This window comes from Ambystoma mexicanum, chromosome 7q (assembly GCF_040938575.1).
Source record: "Ambystoma mexicanum isolate Mex_15411 chromosome 7q, UKY_AmexF1_1, whole genome shotgun sequence".
NCBI classification, from domain to species: Eukaryota; Metazoa; Chordata; class Amphibia; order Caudata; family Ambystomatidae; genus Ambystoma; species Ambystoma mexicanum.
The window spans coordinates 1,086,411,415-1,086,430,181 of NC_090941.1; the positions used below are offsets into that span (position 1 = coordinate 1,086,411,415).

The 18,767-nt window shown below is 43.9% G+C and overlaps 1 protein-coding gene across 1 annotated transcript in view; it reads left to right on the forward strand.

Moving 5' to 3' along the window:
* LOC138528005 (nicotinamide N-methyltransferase-like) overlaps positions 1-18,312 on the forward strand; it is a 134,609-nt gene extending 116,297 nt beyond the window's left edge. Inside the window, exon 3 of the mRNA XM_069639427.1 lies at positions 17,624-18,312. Coding sequence (XP_069495528.1) covers positions 17,624-18,062 — 439 coding nt within the window. The 3' untranslated portion in view covers positions 18,063-18,312. The remainder of the gene's footprint in view (positions 1-17,623) is intronic.
* Positions 18,313-18,767: the final 455 nt, after the last annotated feature.

Genomic DNA, 18,767 nt, shown 5'->3' on the forward strand with positions numbered 1-18,767 from the left:
GGACAGAATACCTGTGAATTGCTGACATTTGTAAGAAAACTGCACCATGGAGGCAACATGCGCAATGGGGGAATGGGAGAGGGAAGGGGAGATAAGGACGCCATCATTGGTGTGTGGGGAGCAGGCACAGAGGAGGGGGACACTCAGTGAGGGCCTGGAGAGGCAGGAGCACATTTTTTTTTTTGGTCATCTTTCCTGTTATTCACGGCTATAATATGACTACAGATAACCACGGGTATGATATGATATGATATGATATGTTAGTTTATTTACATATCGCCTATATGAAGTGTGTTTCAAAGCACTTCAAGGCACTGGAGGGAGCAAGGGAAAATGCAATGACATTCTTAGAGGCCATGAACAGTAAGGATGTGAAATTAACTATCGTACTTGGCCTGACGATATTTCAGATAGTGCAAGAGCTAAGACATAGATAAGGAAGGGAGGGGGGGTGGGAAGAAAATGGAAACAGACAGACGACTACTGTACTAGGCCTGACGACATTTCTGCTAGAACTGGAAAAAAAGAAAAGGTGAGGGAGAGGGGTGCTCAAAGGGAGGGGAGGAACAAAACAAGCGACTATCGTATTAGGTCTGACGCCATTTCAGATAGTGCTGGAGGGGATTGGGGAGGAAAAAAACAAGTAAGGGGAGGGGGGAGTAGGCATACGAGGTTGCTATCATACTAGGTCCAGGGACAATTCTGATAGAGTAAGTGCATACAAGAAAGAAAGGTGCGGAGGGAAGGAAATAGGAAAAGGGATAAAGGGAGAGGAGGAGAGAACAGAGAGTAAGCAGTCAACAAGAGTGGAGAAGCAAGAGGGGAGAGCGAATGCAACTGCAGATATTGGTAGTAACGCATAATTTGCAAGCCAGGATACAAGATGAAGATGGGAACAGCATGATTCAGGGCCACCATGAGTACAAGATGCAGTGGAAGTCCAGCATGAGAGTTGAGAAAGAGTGACGCTTCGTGAATCAATGAAGTCCATATAAGTCAAATCCAGCATTAGCCACAAGACGGTGATGAAGAAAACAGAATGTATCAGGACAGACTCCTGCAGAAGTAGACTGGAGGGGGGAGGGGGAGCAGGGTAGACGAATCAAGCAAAACATGCAACACCTGTGTGCGAGAAGGGTGGAGGGCACAAGAGAACATCACGGGGGGCCAGAGGGGACAGAGGGGGTAAACACATGTTGGTGCATGCTTACCTGCTGTGTGAGTAGGGGGTCGGGCCCTGAGATTTCCTGGGCCGAACAGGTTTAAACAGGAATTGACCTTTTCTTTATCAGCCCTTCGCTTTGGACGCCCGGGCAAGAGACGCCCTTGATCTAAGAGTTAAGAGCAGGAAGGAAAGGGCAGGGCTAAGAAGGTGGGTGGGGCTTAGGCCAGGTGACCTAGATCCACTTGCACCTGCTCCCCATCTGCAAAGGAAAAGAGGCTGGAGGGCTCCTTAAGTAGGGAAAACGAGTGGCAACCAGGAAGGCACCAAGGTGGGTGGGGCTTGCTAAGTGGGGAAAAAGAGCTGCAACCTGGGAGGTGCCAGGTGGCCGGGGGTTAGGCCAGGTGACCTAGATCCACTTGCACCTGCTCCGCATCTGCAAAGGAAAAGAGGCTGGAGGGCTCCTTAAGTCGGGAACAAGAGCGGCAACCAGGAAGGCACCAGGTGGGCGGGTCTTGCTAAGTGGGGAAAAAAAACAGCAACCTGGAAGGTGCCAGGTTGGCAGGGCTTAGGCCATGTGACCTAGATCCACTTGCACCTGCTCCCTATCTGCAAAGGAAAAGAGGCTGGAGCACTGCTTAAGTAGGGAAAAAAAACAGCAACCAGGAAGCAACGAGGTGGGCGGGGCTTGCTAAGAGGGGAAAAAGAGTGGCAAGCTGGGAGCAACCAGGTAGGCGATACTTAGGCCAGGTGACCTAGGGCCACTTGCACCTGCTCCCTATCTGCAAAGGAAAAGAGGCTGGAGCACTCCTTAAGTAGGGAAAAAGAGTGGCAACCAGGAAGGCACCAGGTGGGAGGGGCTTGCTAAGTGGGGGAAATGAGCAGTAACTTGGACGGCGCCAGGTGGGTGGGGCTTAGGCCATGTGACCTAGATCCACTTGCACCTGCTCCCTATCTGCAAAGGAAATGAGGCTGGAGGGCTCCTTAAGTAGGGAAAAAGAACGGCAAGCAGGAAGGCACCAGGTGGCCGGGGCTTGATAAGAGAGGAAATGAGCAGCAACCTGGAAGGCACCAGGTGGGTGTGGCTTAGGCCATGTGACCTAGCTATTGATAAAAAGGTCTGCAGCTATTGATAAAAAAGTAAAAAATATAAATAAATTATGTTATAGCTACAGTGACGTTGGGGGTGAAAAATCACTGGCTGTGGCCTCCCATCCATGCAGTAACACAGATGTTTAGATTCAAAGCGGCCCCCACAGGCCCTGTTGCTATGAGCCCAATTTACAAGACCACTTGGAGCAATATGGCCTGAGGAGGCAGGCCCCTTCCTCACTTAAGCAGGGTTGGTCCAGGTTACTGCATGGATTGGCGAAAGTCCATAGTCCAACACACAGCATACGTGTTATTTTTGTTTAAACTGTGTGACTGTCAGTCCTTGAAGGTTTGGCACTCAGCGACCATATTTTGCCTTTTGCTGAATTGCATTCTGGTATTTGTCTCCCAGTCAAGATGAGGGGAATAATTGCAACAATTGTACACTTTTTTGCCTAACGTAGTTCTGTAAAGATTTATATATTTGAGTAACACTATGGTTTGAAGAGGGGAACTGATGAGAGGGAAACTAAGTCATGAGTATTTGCCCACGATGTGGCAAGAGAGTTTGCAATCCTGGGCACTGGTGCAATTTTTTGTCCCTGATTGTGGCTGATTTTCAGGGCACAAGTAAAGGACACATGTGGGTGGACAGCGGAGCTATTTTCCAGAGCAAGGACGCCATCCCTTGTTTTTTTTTGAGGTTGGCAAGCTTGCTCACGTATTTGGATACCAGGATTTTACTCAGATTGTTATGTTTCCAGTGCAGACACTTACCCACAAGACCACAAACACTTGTTTGTTATTTTTTTTGCCTGGGAATAATTCATGACAGATTGCTGGGTTTAAAAGGCAAGCACCTTATACACTTTGTCAGCATATTTATTGGAACATTTGCTCTCTCAGGTAATTTTTCTGGTGTTTTACTTTTTTTTAAAAATCCAATGCTATTCTGTCTTACGCATGTTTTTATGAGGGGAAGGACAATTGAACTACATTTGTAAATTTCACTTTAAGATATATGTTCACTTACAGTGGGTATATTCATGGGTGCCAGCATTTGATTTTCGCTATGGGGCAAAGGTAGCTTGACATGTGTTATTCTTGCAGCTGGGTAATTTTTTTACCTTTTCTGTGCTGCTTAAATGCAGTTAGTTGGGGTCTTCAATCAATCACGATAGTCACCAAGAGCTGGTCATGAAACAAGGGGTATGGAGCATGCTGCTTAACCAAAGTGTATGATCCCTGACAAATCATTTAATCTCACTGTGCATTGTCTAAACACATTGTGTGTTCTCAAAGACCCTGGTAATTTTATATACATTAAAAAAATGTTTTACAGCTACAGTCAGTCTTTAATCCATGTATTCACAAGGACCGACCCGGGACTGACCCTGCTTAGCTTCGAAGCGTGGAAAGGCCAGCCCCCTCAAGCTAAATTCCCTAATAAATGAGCCCAAGTTATAAGCTGACTTAAAGCAACATGGCCTGAGGGGGCTGGCCCCTGCCTCCCTATGGAGCTAAGCAGGGTTGGTCCCGGTTACTTCATGGATGGGAGAAAGTCCCGGATGCTGTAAAGACAATTCTTTCTTTCCATCATTGTGTGAAGCCTTTCTGTCCAACCCACATCAGGGAAGGGCATGTGAGAAACCTGAGGGTGTTCTCACTCTTATTCCCCCTGGATCCTCTTCTCAGGTGGCCAGGGGACAGATGCCGCTGTTGCATCCACAACCTGGGGGTGGACAAGTGGGGTAGGATCACCTCGGTGGATGGTCCATGGGGATTGGGAGTGAGCTATCCATGGGTGAGATATGGTATCCCCTTTTCCTACTGATGGCCAATCTACCCTTACCCCTCCCACAACCTCTTTAGGTTACGATAAAACATCTTCCCTAGTTTTTACCATATGTAACATCTACTGGAACATAGATGCAGTATTCCCCCCCTTCCCTGCTATACATCATCACAATTTACTTCAGCCTTTATGGGGTATTTTTCAGTCTCATCCCGTTTTCCCCTCCCCATTTCCAACATGTACTGGGACGAGGAAGAGGTGACCGGGAGTTATAAGGAATACCCATAGGAACAACACTGAGCAGGGAGAGGCCTACTACACTCCACCATTAGGCTGTCCCATTAATAGAGTCCGGCAAGGTGAGGCACTTGACAGCAATCCTACACACCTGCACTCTATTAAACACCACTTGGGCATGTGTTATTAATTGGCCCAATGAAGGCCAGGCAAGGCAGGCCAAGGACTCACAGCTGAAGCCCCTTAACAGGCCTCAGGTGTATAAAAGGTGGGGCATTCAACAATGCAGTGAGAAGCAGCTGGGAGAGCAGAAGGGAGGCTGCGTGGCTGAGTCCCTTCTCAGTCCCAAGCCAGATCTTGAGAGGAAATCTGAGTGAGCTGGGTTTACTGGTTAGAATGTGGAGGCTGCAGCACAAGAAGCATGGGAAGTCGAGAGAAGGGATGCCTGGAAGCTGACTGGCTGGCAGGTTGCATCATGGCGAGGGAGCTGTGTCTCCAGAGAGCCGGTGTGAGGCGAATTTCTAATTGTTGACCATATCCATGCCAGTGCCTATTCCCTTGACCCTGGCCTGCAGATCCCAAGAAGCTGCTCCCCAACACCACGCTATCTGATTGTGTTCCGTAGAAGGCGAGAGAGAGAGAAACCCAGTGGCGCGCATGTGGCTGGAGTGGGAGCAGAGATGTAAAACCTGAAAGTGGCACAGAAAAGGAAAGCAATGGAAACAAGTTGCGTGAGAGGTGCCAACATATAAAAAGAAAGTGTGCAAGCGACCCGAAAGCAGAAGAGAGGGAGCAAGTGACCCAAAAGATAGAAACCGTGACACTGAAAGTCAAAGGTGCGAGTGACCTGAAATTAAGGAAAGGAGGTGCAAGGCTGCATGGTGAAGTGGAAAGAGTATGCCAGGGGCACGATAAAGTAAGAGGAATGTTCAAGAGGCACAATACAGAGAAAAAAAGAAAGAAAGAAATACAAAATGCGAAAAGAGGGGTTACTAGTCAGAGTGGTCACTCAGTAGTGTAGCAAAAGCCCAGCATTTTTTCAAAAGTCTATGACACTGCCCCATGAAAGGAACTGTGTGAACTTTTGTTTGAGAAAAAGGGGCTTGAGAAGGGCCTAAGCTTGGAGAAGGGAACCCTTAGAGGCCCGTACAGACATTTTTAACTTGTGTAGGAGAGGCCTAGACTTGTGGAAGGGATCCCTGACAGGCCTGACAAGAACAATGTCTTTTTCTTTGGAACTGGAAGGAGTAAACCTTGGGGAAGAGAACCCCAGGCAACTGAAAGACTTTGTGAACTTTATTTGCTGTAAAAGCCATATGTAGAAGGTACCAAGGGCAACCCTTTTTGTGTTGAACTATATATTTTTTTTAAACTGGCAGAACTGCTCTGATGCTAATGCCACCTGAAACTAATAGTGATTTCTTTTTGGGTCGCCATTTTTCTTTAAGAAGACCACAGATTACATTTTGTCTAAGAGTGAGGTCAAGCATGGGTTGTGACATACACAGATTTTGGTTTTGGACTTACGGACCTTGATGGCCCTTAGAAACATCCCTTGAGGGAACAACCCCCTTAGAGTTTGGGCCAGTTAGGCATTACATCAGCCCAACAAAGTTCTTCAATAACTGTTTTCGAACTGTTTCTTTTGAGTCTGTCTCTCTCTTGATACCATGCGGTCTCATATATGGTGTCAGTGATGGGATGCGGCTCAACTGATAAAGGCTGGGGACCACACCAGATTAGAGAACAACATCCTTTAAAACCGCGTCCACTGACAAACTTAGACCCCAGGAAAACAGACAATATCCTCTTCTCCACAAGCAGGTCATTTCCCCCTGAAGCAGAAAAACCAAAACTCCTAAGGTATTCCAAAATTGGGATGGGGTCACCTTCTATCTTCTAACCCCACAAGCCCTTTCTCCCACGAGAAAAATAGTAGAGAGAAACACTTAGCATCTGTTTTGTTCCAGGGATTATATGGTGCCAGGAAGAGATAAAGTGATCATCTCTGTAGACTTACAAATCCACATTCCTATTGAATGGCACATATTTATAGTACCTCGTAGGAAAAGACATTTTGAGATGTTACCCCTATTGTCATGTGGAAATAAATTGAAATGTATCTGTTTGAATTTTGTTCCACACTCCCAGAAAGATCAAAAAGTGTGTGATAGTAGGGAACCTTGCGCATACAAACTCAGGGATGTCCCTTTTCACCTATGACCTCAGGAGGGGAAGTGATGAAAGCCCCGATAAACAATCCAGTGGAACAGGGGATCCTGAAAAGAATGTAATGAAAAAAATACTGAGTGGCATCACGCTGACAAGCAATGACATTGTCGGGGAAACCCAACCCAGTCCGTATCGTCAGGCTATGAAACCCAGTAGGGGAAAACTCTTTTGTCCCACTTTACCACAGTCTTCCATCTCCTCCAATGAGACACCTCTCTTCAATCCCATTAAGAAAGGAAGAAATATAGAATTGTTATTATTTTCCTTAGGACCAGAGGCAATCACCCCTTTAAAAAGGGTACCCATGACAGATCCAAAGATACTACATCACAGCCCCACATCTAAATTTCTCTGGGGGGAGCAAGAAAGAAGAGGATCACTCTCTGGGTCCCTTGTTACCTCCACAAATTAGTCAGAATCCCCCTACTCAGAGCAAAGCCTATTCTATGGAGTTTTGGGCCATGACATGATACCTCCACCGGAACATAGAAGACCCTACCATTCCATTTGATAAAGATAACTTCATTTGTGAGCCCATTCTGACCACTATACCATCAAGTCTTACCGGAAATAGATAAGATTCTTTCTAGGAAGAAGTGGAAGATCTCTTGAGCCAGTGTTCCCTAGACTGGGAAAAGCAGAGACCATCCTCTGCAGGGATACCTTTCCAGGATTCACCAATTGCATCATGGGTTGATCCTGGGAACCGGGCACAGCAGTGAGTGGTGATGAGTTTGGCATCACAGGTGACCTGGACATTCAGTCAATGGAATTGCTTCCAGTTCCTGTAGACCTCCTCTGAGGCCTAGGGGGCCACCAGCTCCACATGTCTACAATCCAGGGCTGCCACCGACTTGGGCATTCCTGCAATTGTGGATAACCATGCCTTAGTTGCATTCACCTGTACCTGGGTGGTGGGGAGGACAACCTGCTGGCCCACATGGTTCAGGAGTGGATCCAGCACCTGGCCGAGCACTCTGGAGAAGGCAGACTGCAGAATGCGATGCAGTTAGCTCACTGAGTGTTGGAATGTGCCTTTGGCCAATAAGTGCAGGACCGTCACCAGTTTAACCAACGGTGGTATGGCTGTCTTGATGCCGATCCTGCTCCCTATGTCCTCCTAGAGGTGGGTGTGGAAGTCGTTATCGTCTCCCTGTACAGGCGGCACAGGGTGAAGATTTGTGTGTCTTTGAGGGTACATGGTGTGTCCCTTTCATAGGGTATGGCTGCACACCTTGGTGTAGAGGAGTAGACCAAAAGCAACTACCCCTCCCCCTCTGGTGAAGGACAGGTGAACATGTCACTCAGGGCCCATGCTCTGCCCCCCTCGCCAACATTGTAAAAGTGAGAAACATTATTCATTGAGGCGGCCATACCTCTCTTATCCCAGGCAAGTGCATTAGGGAATGAATACAATGTAAATTGAAAGTGGCAATAATACATGACAGGGGGTTATGGGCATGTTCAAAAGACATGAAGCAAATTACATTCTTCATTAAGCTACATGAACAATAAGCTAAAAGAGTGAAGAATATTACACTGCACCCATTCATGTAGGAAACACATATATAAAGAAATGCACACATTTGCACACAACATGAATAACATGGATATATTTCATTAACATAGAAATGTGATAGCAAAAGGTATCCATCTAATTTAAAATGGATGCCATAAGCATGCATTATAAATAAATACAGGCTTTAAGCCTTAGGAAAGTTAGCATTGCTTAAGCCAAAGAAATATTGGTCCAGGCAGGGCTGAGAAAGTAGAAAAATGAGTGTCTGCTCAAGCAGAGCCAGGTGCATGAACTTGGCAGCATTAAATAGTAGAAGGGGCAGTTTTTAGCAATGTTTCTCAAGAGCTATTTATTGAGGAAATTGCCAGTAAGATCGAAATAGATAAAATAGACAATGAGCCAATGGGACTGAGACAGCAAGTTTGTGTCCATGGCATGTTGGCTAGAACCTACGCCATCTCAAATCCGCTTCCATTCAGCCACTGAGTTGCAAAACATGTCTTGTGTGCATTAAAATGAGAATAACTTGTTTTATGCTGTTCAGTGGGAGAGGAAATAATGATGCATTTCAGGAAGCATGTGTACCCAATAAAAGAGGGCAATTTACTTTATTCATAGAAATTAGACAAATTAGATTGTAGGATTCATTGTAGAACAAGACTGATGTATGTTGATGTTTTTGCTATAAATAAATGTTGGAAATAGAGGATTTGAGACGTTCTTCTTTTCATCTTAAACACAATGGTTGACAGAACAAATTCGCCCCCCTGCTGTTGGTGAAATAAAGGTATCTGTACCTTGCACAATTGTGTATTTCTATCCTTGGATGGCTGTATTGGGCCATGTCCGAGAAATGGCCCCATCTACATTGGTTTTTCATTTCAAGCAACATCTTCCTCCTCCTCTCCAATGCCTCCTGCTGCCTCTGGTGGTCCTTCAGTCCCTACAGCTCTAGGTTGGCCTGGAGCAGCTCCATGTCCATGTAGACTGTGATGAGTGGCAGCATGGTTGTGTAGGGAAGCATTTTTGGGTAATGGCTGTCCCTTTTGTACTATTCCTGTCTGCATTGGTTGCACCTGGATGAATTGTGTGCACCAGTGGCATCATTTCCATCACCTGTGTGCTTTTACGGTCGGCTTAGAGGTATAGGTATCTCTGCCTTGATTTTGCCAGTATTACTGGCAAAAAAAACGGTATTACCTGCGTTTCACTTCTCGTAATCAGCTGGTAATAACGCTGTACCGGTAATATCGGGGCTGATGGTTACGACATCGGTAACACTGTTGCCGATATTACCGGCGCTGGTAATACCAGCAACGCAGTTACTGCTGACTCGTAATGGGGCAAAATGGTAAAAGTGCTGGTAACCGGAATTAGCAGCACTTTTACTGTATACTGGCAATCTTGTTATGAGCCCCAAAGTCTTTATGCTTGTACTAAACACAATGTGCATCTTTCTTTATAAAAAAGTGTTAATTATTAAAATGTTTACCAATGCAATTCTGTATTCACTTTGTAGAGTAATTCTAATTAACTGATACAATTTAAACAAGAACTAGTTTGGACATTTGTAGTTTTTCATTGCACTTTGCATTCATAGGCATGCATTTGTGTTGGCCCCATAAAGAAGAGGTCCAGATCACAGATCATGCAAGATACTGCTCAGGTCATCACATGGCTATTGGTTACTGGAGCTGTTACACTCTGCTGGTTGACTAATTAATCCATTTGCGACCGAGGCACAAAACCCAAAGTTTACACAGCCTGTGGTGAAGGTCCTCTTTCCAATCTGACTTGTAATCATCAATACTGTTTTTAAAAAAACAGCTTAATGCCTCAGTTACCAAGGGCCATAACTATGTCCAAAGGAATGAGGTAAATCATAATTATCCATATGTTACAAATATGACAGCCCTACTCCAAAAAATAATGCAGGGAGCCGAGCATGTGTAATTGTTTGCATCAAGATGACATGTTTGTGATGTAACATGTCCCAGCACAGCACCAGAAGTGTCCATCAGACATGATGAACTTGGTGTAGTAAGAAGGACTGTGATGAGGAAGGGGAAGGGGAAGAGGAAGAGGCGCAGGTATTTAGCAAGAGGGATTGGGACAAGAAAGAGGGAATAACACCTAGAATGAGGAATGGGGACTAGAATTAAAAGAGTAACTGAAAAGAGTGGGATTAGGAAGAGGATGAGAAATGGGATGAGAAAGAGGGATTTGGAACAGAAAGAAGAAAAGGGAGTGTGCAGGTGATAAGGAATAGGCAGAAGAAGGATGAAGAGGAAAACACATAGATGGACTGACAATGAAGTAAAATGGAATATGATGAGGAGAAGTGACTGGGCAAAGAAGAGGGACCGGGACTATTAAGTGAAAAATGTACTTGGTTTCTGGGAGAGGTATGGGAAGTCGGAGGGGGTCAGAGAGAAGACAGGGGAATGGGGAATAAGGAAAAGAAGAGGGACAGTGATGAATGGAGGGACATCTGCAGAAGAGGAAGGGGTCATTGGTGCAGAAGAGGGACTGGGATGAGCAATAAGAGGGATTGGAATGAGAAAGTGGGTCTAGGTCACGGACAATAACGTGGGGCTGTGATGAGTGACATAAATAGAGTGTGAAAGAAGGAAGGTGTAGGGGGCAGAGAGGCTGGTTACAGGGAGATCAATGTGATGGGATGCAGGGATTAGGATGTGAAAGAGGGTCTAGGCAAAAATAGGAAGAGGGATTGGTATGAGCAATAGCGACAATGAAGATGAATTGGGAAAATGAAGGTATGCAGCCGACAAAGAGAGTCTTGGGTATGGAAGAGAAAGATGGACACAGGGCCTCATTACACGGATGGCGGTAAGGATTTACCGGTACCGGTAAAATACTGGTACCGGTAAATCCTTACCGCCTTACTACGAGGTCCCTTTGCGGGTTGGGGGATTTAACTCCTGCTTTTTTCAGTCGTTAAAATCCAACCCGCTAAGGGACCTCAGAGCTAATTACGGCACCGCAAAATTGCGGTGCCGTAATTAGCGCCTTCCCCATTCCCATAGAGCCCTATGAGGCAGAAATGGGAATGGGGAAGGGCAATGGTGGAAGGGGATTTACCGCCCCTCCAACCTTGGAATGGGGCGGTAAATCCCCTTTCCGCCAAGGCGGTGCCGGTATTTTACCGGCATGAGCCATGGCGCTAATAGCGCCATGGCTCACCGCCTACCGGGTAATGAGGCCCTTAATGTGTGGACAAGAGAAAAAGACGAGGTGCTGTGATGAGGAGGATGGACTGGGACAAGAAAGAAGATAATGAAAGAGGACGAGAGAGCTGGGTGATGAAGATGGACTAGGAAGGTAAAGAGGGACATGGATGAGGAAGAAGTAAGGGAGTTGAGGGAGAAGACAAATGAGATGAGCAAACAGTAGAGGGAATGGACTACAGAAGAGGGCAGGTTTGAAGAAGAGGAAGTAGGAATGGGGCAAGCATAAGACAAGAGGACATAGATGAGAAGGAGGGTCATAGATGAGGAATAGGGATTGGTTTGGGGAAAAAGGTGACTGACTGGGAAGTGAACGTGGGAGAGAAAGAAGGAAGAAGGAAGAGGGACTTGCACATGTAGGAGAGACCTGGATAACAAAGATGAAGAGAGACTGGTCCCAGGATTAGATAGAAGATTGGAATTAGGAGGAAAAATATGGACTGTGAGGAGGAAGGAGGAGTTTGTACTGGGACGATCAAAAGATGGACTAGGACAAGGAAGAGGGACAAGGGTGAGGAAGAAGAAGAGGGACTGGGACAAGAAACAGGGATTGGGAGAAGGGGGCAAGTCTGCCGAGCAGCAAGAGGGAACTGGGGTGTTGAAGAATGACTGGACCAATGAAGAGGGAAGGAGAAGAGGGAGAGGAACTTGGTGGAGGAAAAAGGAAGACGGTAGAGAAAGAGAGACAAGTATGAGGAAGACAGAATGGGACAAGGAAGAGGAAGGGGGACTGTGATAAGGACAAGGACTGAGAAGAGGGATAGGAATGAGGATATAAATGAGGGAAAGGAATGCGATTGTGGCACTGAAGAGAGGAAATTGAAAAAGGAATGTGATGAGAAAGAGCTATAGGAATTGGAACGTGGAAGGCAGTGAGGGACTGGCCAATGAATGGGGGTGAGTTGAGTAAGTGGGTATATGATGAGGAAACATGACCTCTCTGCTGGCTGTGCCACTTAGAGTGAAGGGCGATAGCTCACAGATTGCAACCCCTGCTTATACCTGATGTCCTGTGCATCCTCGACTGGGAATGATGAAGGAGAGGTCTGTGAGTCCTGTGTCAGGTTTTGGGAGCCTGTGGATATCAGGGGAAGCCTCCCAACAGCAACATGATGGGGCTACTGCTGCTTCCTCCAAACACCAGAACTTTGAGTAATGGCTTGCCCACAGGTTCTCCTGATTACTTAAGCTGCTGCTCAATCTAGCAGTTTGCGTTGAAGTCCCTGCAATTGAAAGGTGATATTTAAACCTAAATGGGTCTTATTATAAGTTTAGTGGTATCACCAAACTGTATTAGCATTACTAACACTTTATCAGCAGTATTAGTCCCCATTAATTGGAGTCCTTAGGACTCCATGTGGAATTTTGGTTGTATTACCACCAGGGGTAGTACTGCTGAATTTGCTGATTTGGGGCAGTAAGGTGGTAGAACTTATCGTGGCACTAGGTTTTACCAATACATTTCTATTCCATTTTTTTCATTTTTTTATGTTTTCGTTTTTTTCTGTCCATAATAGATATAAACATTTGAGTTATCCTTTGGTTTCTCTTTTGAACCGTTTCCTTATATGGGTCTGACTGCCATCCCCTTTATGGCTACAACACTTTATTTTCTTGACACACTTGGGTATATCTGCCCTATTCTTTGACATTTCCAAGATGGCTGACTCAGTCACCATCGTGACTTTGAATAGTCCTTCTTACATTGTTCCGCTTACAGACTCTCTTTGAGTCTGCTGTCGTGGCACAGTCTGTATCCTTGGCATCTGAATCCATGGACGCCTTCGATGCTGTGCGACCGCACTCATCATCCACAAGTATGCTATACAGACGTACTGACCGCCCCTCTCTCTTTTGTAAGGATCTAGGCTTTTTTACACTAGTGACTTACATTTCTACCATTTATATTTAATTATTGCAGTCGCTGTGTGACTATTGTTTGTCGCGCCCCGGCAGCCACTGATTTGCAGATTCACCTTGAGCCATGGTGTTTAGGACAACACCTCCAACTAACCGCATGCAACAGTTTCCAAGACATTTCTGTCTGCATTCCTTGATCTAGATTTCTTCACTTACCCAGCAGGACTTCTGCTGTTGGTGAGTACAGTTCTGTTCTCCATTGTATATAAATATCTGTGTACCCTAATTTTCGAGATACATGTTTTGTTCACATAAGTCACCGCGACCATTTTCTGTTTTTTCTGCAGCACCTGTATTACTATGCACGCAACCGTGAATATCTATCTGGCTTAGACTACTATCATGGGCACCACTTGCCATCAATTACAGGCTGCTTTAAACTAAGTTAAAGCTGAAGATATCATGTGGAAGTACCTTTAGATGTGTATATAGTCTATGCTCTCGGCTATATCTCTCCTCCCTCTTTCCTAATAGGGATCTGAATTTGAGTTAGCAGCCCACCCCGGCACGTTGTGAGACCACATGTCCCGACTTTGGTCCGTTTTAAAACACATGAGCATTATTGCATATAGAGGTGAGTTACCTTGAATACTATTCTTCTTATGCATTACATATCTGACCCTGGCTCAATGTATGGGCTACTTATGTATCTATTGTCCTGGTTCTACCGCACGAAATAGATATACATCAGAATCTCAAGACTCCCTTCTTAATGTAGTCCATGAAATTGGCAACATGATTCAGATGGAACAGAATAGTAATATCTAGGGATTTCTCCTTAGCTTTTAGGTCATTTAGTGACATACCTCTCAGACATTATACCACGATGTAGCTCCATTTTGAAAGTGAGCGGTTTAGGCACTGTCTTTGTTCGAAATGTTGAAGTGTATGGATCTACTTCCACGCTAGACTTACTAGAAATGGCTAAATGTGTATTCTTTGGATCTACTTGTATATACGTCCAATTAGAACAAGTATATAATCACGTCCCATAACGTTTAGAATTATTCAAACTATCATGTGGGTATAGCTTTGGAACTACGTGCAAATGAAATTCTTCAGTCGAACGCTGATTGATCATGTCTGTATATTGAATTCAACCATATGTAATTGACTATTTAACAGTCACTCTAGTAGATATTCCCTGTTCATCTATAACTTTGTGTTCCTTTGTACTTTTTCTTTTTCACTGTTACCAACCATCAACTACCAACAGTTCAATATAGGCTTCTGATGAAGAGGAACATTCCTTGAAACGCGTAAAGCCACATTGTGTTGGACTTGAGAAATGTGTTTTTGCTCGCTATCATATTTTTTGTTTATATGTGATTAAAATACTTGTCATTTTTACACAGTCTGTGTTTCTAGAACATTTTTGTGAATGCATTTTCCTATAATTATTTTCAGAGAATTCAGATATGTAACCTTTATGAATCAACATTCATGACTAGTTACCGCCTATTTGGTGGATTATAGATAGTGTGCAAGGGACAGGAGGGTTCCTACTTTGGATCCTCTTCTTCCTTTCATTTGCATAGTGGGACCTTGTGCCAAGGTCTTTTTTTCCTCCCTTGCACCTTTATATTTTGAAGCCAGTTTATCTGGACTCAGCTACTAAATTGAATTTGTTACGATATATGCTGTGCACCATCTACCTTATCTTCTCTACAGTTGTTTTTCACGGGTTGTTTCCAGTGTGGCACATTGTGTAGGTAGCACCCTTTCCCAGACGGCATTAATTAAACAATGTCATTTTCACACATCAATGAACTCACCGACAAACATGCAACTACAGTAGCATTTGATGCCGAGGAGGCAAAACGCATTCTCTCCTTAATTAAAAACACTGATAGATCACTGCAGAGTACAAACAACCCAGAGAGACTTATCTTTCAACTTGAAAAACTCATCAGAAGGGAAATTTCACAGAAACCTCATGCCTCAACCCTTGTAGAATATTACAAATCTCAGAGGATCCCCCGTGGACTTAGGGTATATCGTAGGCCTTCCCTATGTAGTGAGAATAAGGCGTTTGTGGGTAAATGGGACCAAATTCTAAATAAACTGTCCAAATCTTTAACATCAATAGATACTGAGATATCATCCTTGAAACCCCAACTATCTGAATTTAAATCAGCACAAGAGCTAACAGAACTCCTAGAAGACATCACCCATAAATTGAGTGGATACAAATCCGACATCGAACAAAGAAAGCTGAGGAAATTCAAATGTGACACATTCAACTATTTGAATGAGATCGTTTATAGTTGGTAAGAATACTATCAACATCGGAACCAGAATAGGAATAGGCCCTGCAAACCTAATACACCTGATTCGGGTAGTGATAGCAGCAGCGGAAGTATAGGTGAACCAATTATACCAGACAAAACACATCCACATCCCTCTAACCAAGGTGAGTCATGCGAGACGCCTGGATTCAGATCAACTGAACCCCACCCTAGTGGATCAACTGATACCAAAGGTGCTTTTTTTAGGCCTGCGAGACAGACAAAAAGAAAAACCAGGAGAGGGAAGAAAAGTCCAAAAAGGAAGGAGCAAGTGATTGAGAACCTTGTGGTCAACATTTAGAGTAAAACATTGACAAGTGGGCAACTTAACATCCTTAATCGTGGGTTCTCCTTCGTGCCAACAAGCAATACCTCACTTTTCGAAGAAACGATTTGTCTCCATAGACTTTTGAGAACATTGAGATTGAAAATATTCTTTGAAACCGATATTGATGAACAGGTCATGATGCAATTGGATGATACTCTGGAGATGCGCCCTAAAAGCTTGTTTGATCCTCATATTCAAAATTCAATTGTAGACCTATTTGAAAGGAATGTCTTGAATGACCTCAAGAGTATTAACTGTCAAAGAAACACTCCTACTAACATCAAGAATAGTCAACTTGAACATGTGGAGCTACTGGCGAAAGACGAGGAAACACGAAAGACGCCCCGGCATGTTATTTATTTATTAGCATTTATAGAGCGCACAGCAGCCCTTAGGCATCGTGGCGCTGTTATGAAGACTTGTTTGTTACAATGAAAGTGTTAAGCATATTGGTTACAGGCAAAATCTGGCATATTGGTTATAAGCAAAGCTGGCATAATGGTTACAGGACAGCTGCGTTGTGAGACCACATGTCCCGACTTTGGTCCGTTTTAAAATACATGAGCATTATTGCATATAGAGGTGAGTGACCTTGAAAATTATTCTTCTTATGCATTACATATTTGACCCTGGCTCAATTTACGGGCTACTTATGTATCTATTGTCCTGGTTCTACCGCACAAAATATATATACATCAGAATCTCAAGGAGAGTCCATGAAATTGGCAACGTGATTCAGATGGAACAGAATAGTAATATCCCTTAGCTTTTAGGCCATTTAGTGACATACCTCTCAGACATTATACCACGATGTAGCTCCATTTCGAAAGTGAACAGTTTAGGCACTGTCTTTGTTCGAAGTGTTAAAGTGTATGGATCTACTTCCACGCTAGACTTACTAGAAATGGCTAAATGTATATTCTTTGGATCTACTTGTATATATGTCCAATTAGAACAAGTATATAATCATGTCCCATAACGTTTAGAATTATTCAAACTATCATGTGGCTATAGCTTTGGAACTATGTACAAATATAATTCTTCATTTGCACGCTGATTGATCATGTCAGGCATTTTGATTCCCTCTATTGCCAGGCCCATGCTGAAGGATTTCTCCAAAGACGTTGATTACTTTCACTGTTGTTCCCTGAAGAAAACATCTGTTCTATCATTGAAAAACATCTAAAAATGCACACACAAGAGAAACAGCGTTCTGGCATATCATATACACAAAGAAGTTGGGCAAGCACAGGATATTGTTTTTGACCTATTACGATTTTGGTGATATCTGGGTGGTAAATCTGCTCAGATACCACGAAACTGTATTACCGTTATCGTCACCTGTTCTGGCGGTATTGCCACTGGATTACCAGTGCCGACAACAGTTGTAAATCCCCATTCCATGATTTGCCGGTATTGCCGGCACTGGTAATACCTGTCCTAGTAAAACATGATTTTTGCTGGTAAGTCACCTGACTTACCTCCAGTTCTTAGTAGTTCTATGCTTGAGGTAAATCAGGTTCCCCAATGGCAACCTTGCACTTTGCTGGTGCAGTAACATGCCGGTAAATGAAATTACTGGCACATTATTACTGCACCAGCAAAGTCATAATGATATTTCACACTGACTGGAAAGTGAAATGCAAAGTCATTGCTAATGCAGACGCATCACAGGGAGCTCTACGTGTATGATAAGAAGAAGGGAGACCCCATCCTTTGTAGAAGCTGATTTTACTGTATGTTAAGTAAATATTGACTCGTCTACATATCTGCCAAATTATATATTGCATTTGTTTCCACAGAGAAATAGGGATTGAGAAAGAAGAAACCCTGAGAGGGAAGATTACAAAGCTTATAAAATGTCAAGCCAATGAACATCATCCAGTTGCTCCGAAGCTTCAGACTCAAGCTGACTGCGTCCTCTCAACAATGTTCCTGGAATTTCTTTGCACAGACGTGGATGGCTTCTGCAACGCTCTGAAAGATATGTCATCGCTCGTGAAAATAGGTGGACACCTTGTGTTGGTGCTACTCCTGGGATGCACGTTCGAGATGTGCGGCACATTCAAGTTTCCTATCTTATGCCTAGACGAGGAATGTGTGAAAGCAGCTGTGATTGACGCAGGCTTTGTAATTAAAGAATCAAAAAATAATAAGAGAGTTAATCAAACCAAATATTCTGTTTTGGATCATGATAGTGTATTCTGCCTTGTTGCATGCAAAGAAAAGAATGTGCAATAACCACATACTTTGGCCATGTAAAAGACAAGGTGTAACACCTGCATGTTGATTCCTCAGTGTTCTCTGGTCATGTTGCCATGTCCATATCGCTTCAGGATTGATACTTAACATTGATTGTTTGATTGCAGATATTTGCATATTGATTTGTTCGAAGGCGATTAAAAACATTACAAAGGGTTCACTTTCGATGTATAACTCATATTGCCCTTAAAAGACAAACTATAATAAAACTCTTCCCAATATGAGATCATGTAATGACTGCATGTCATGATGTTTTCAATTATTTTTGTGAACATTTCGCTACTCATTTTGCACCAAACGAAGTGTTAAATATGATCATAAAACCAAAGCATAATTCTTTTACGTTCCCATTTTGCGGTTTGATTTTATTTTATTTTATTTATAAAGCGCAAAAAACCAGGCCCGGGGCAACCGGGCGCATACTCTTAAACATGTTACAAAAAGCAGTAGTTACAGTAAGTTACAAAAATATACAGCATGTATACATGTACAGAAGGGTACCATTAACAGCGTATAATACAGGGACAGAGCAGAGAGAAAATGTATATACAGTCCTGTACCCCACATGGAGTCTGGACTGTGTCAGGGTCTCATGAGTCTTGGGAGAGCAGCCATGTTTTAGCATTGTTCTTGAAGGAGTGGAATGATGGTTCAATTATGTGGTCCTTGCCTTATCCAGCTTTC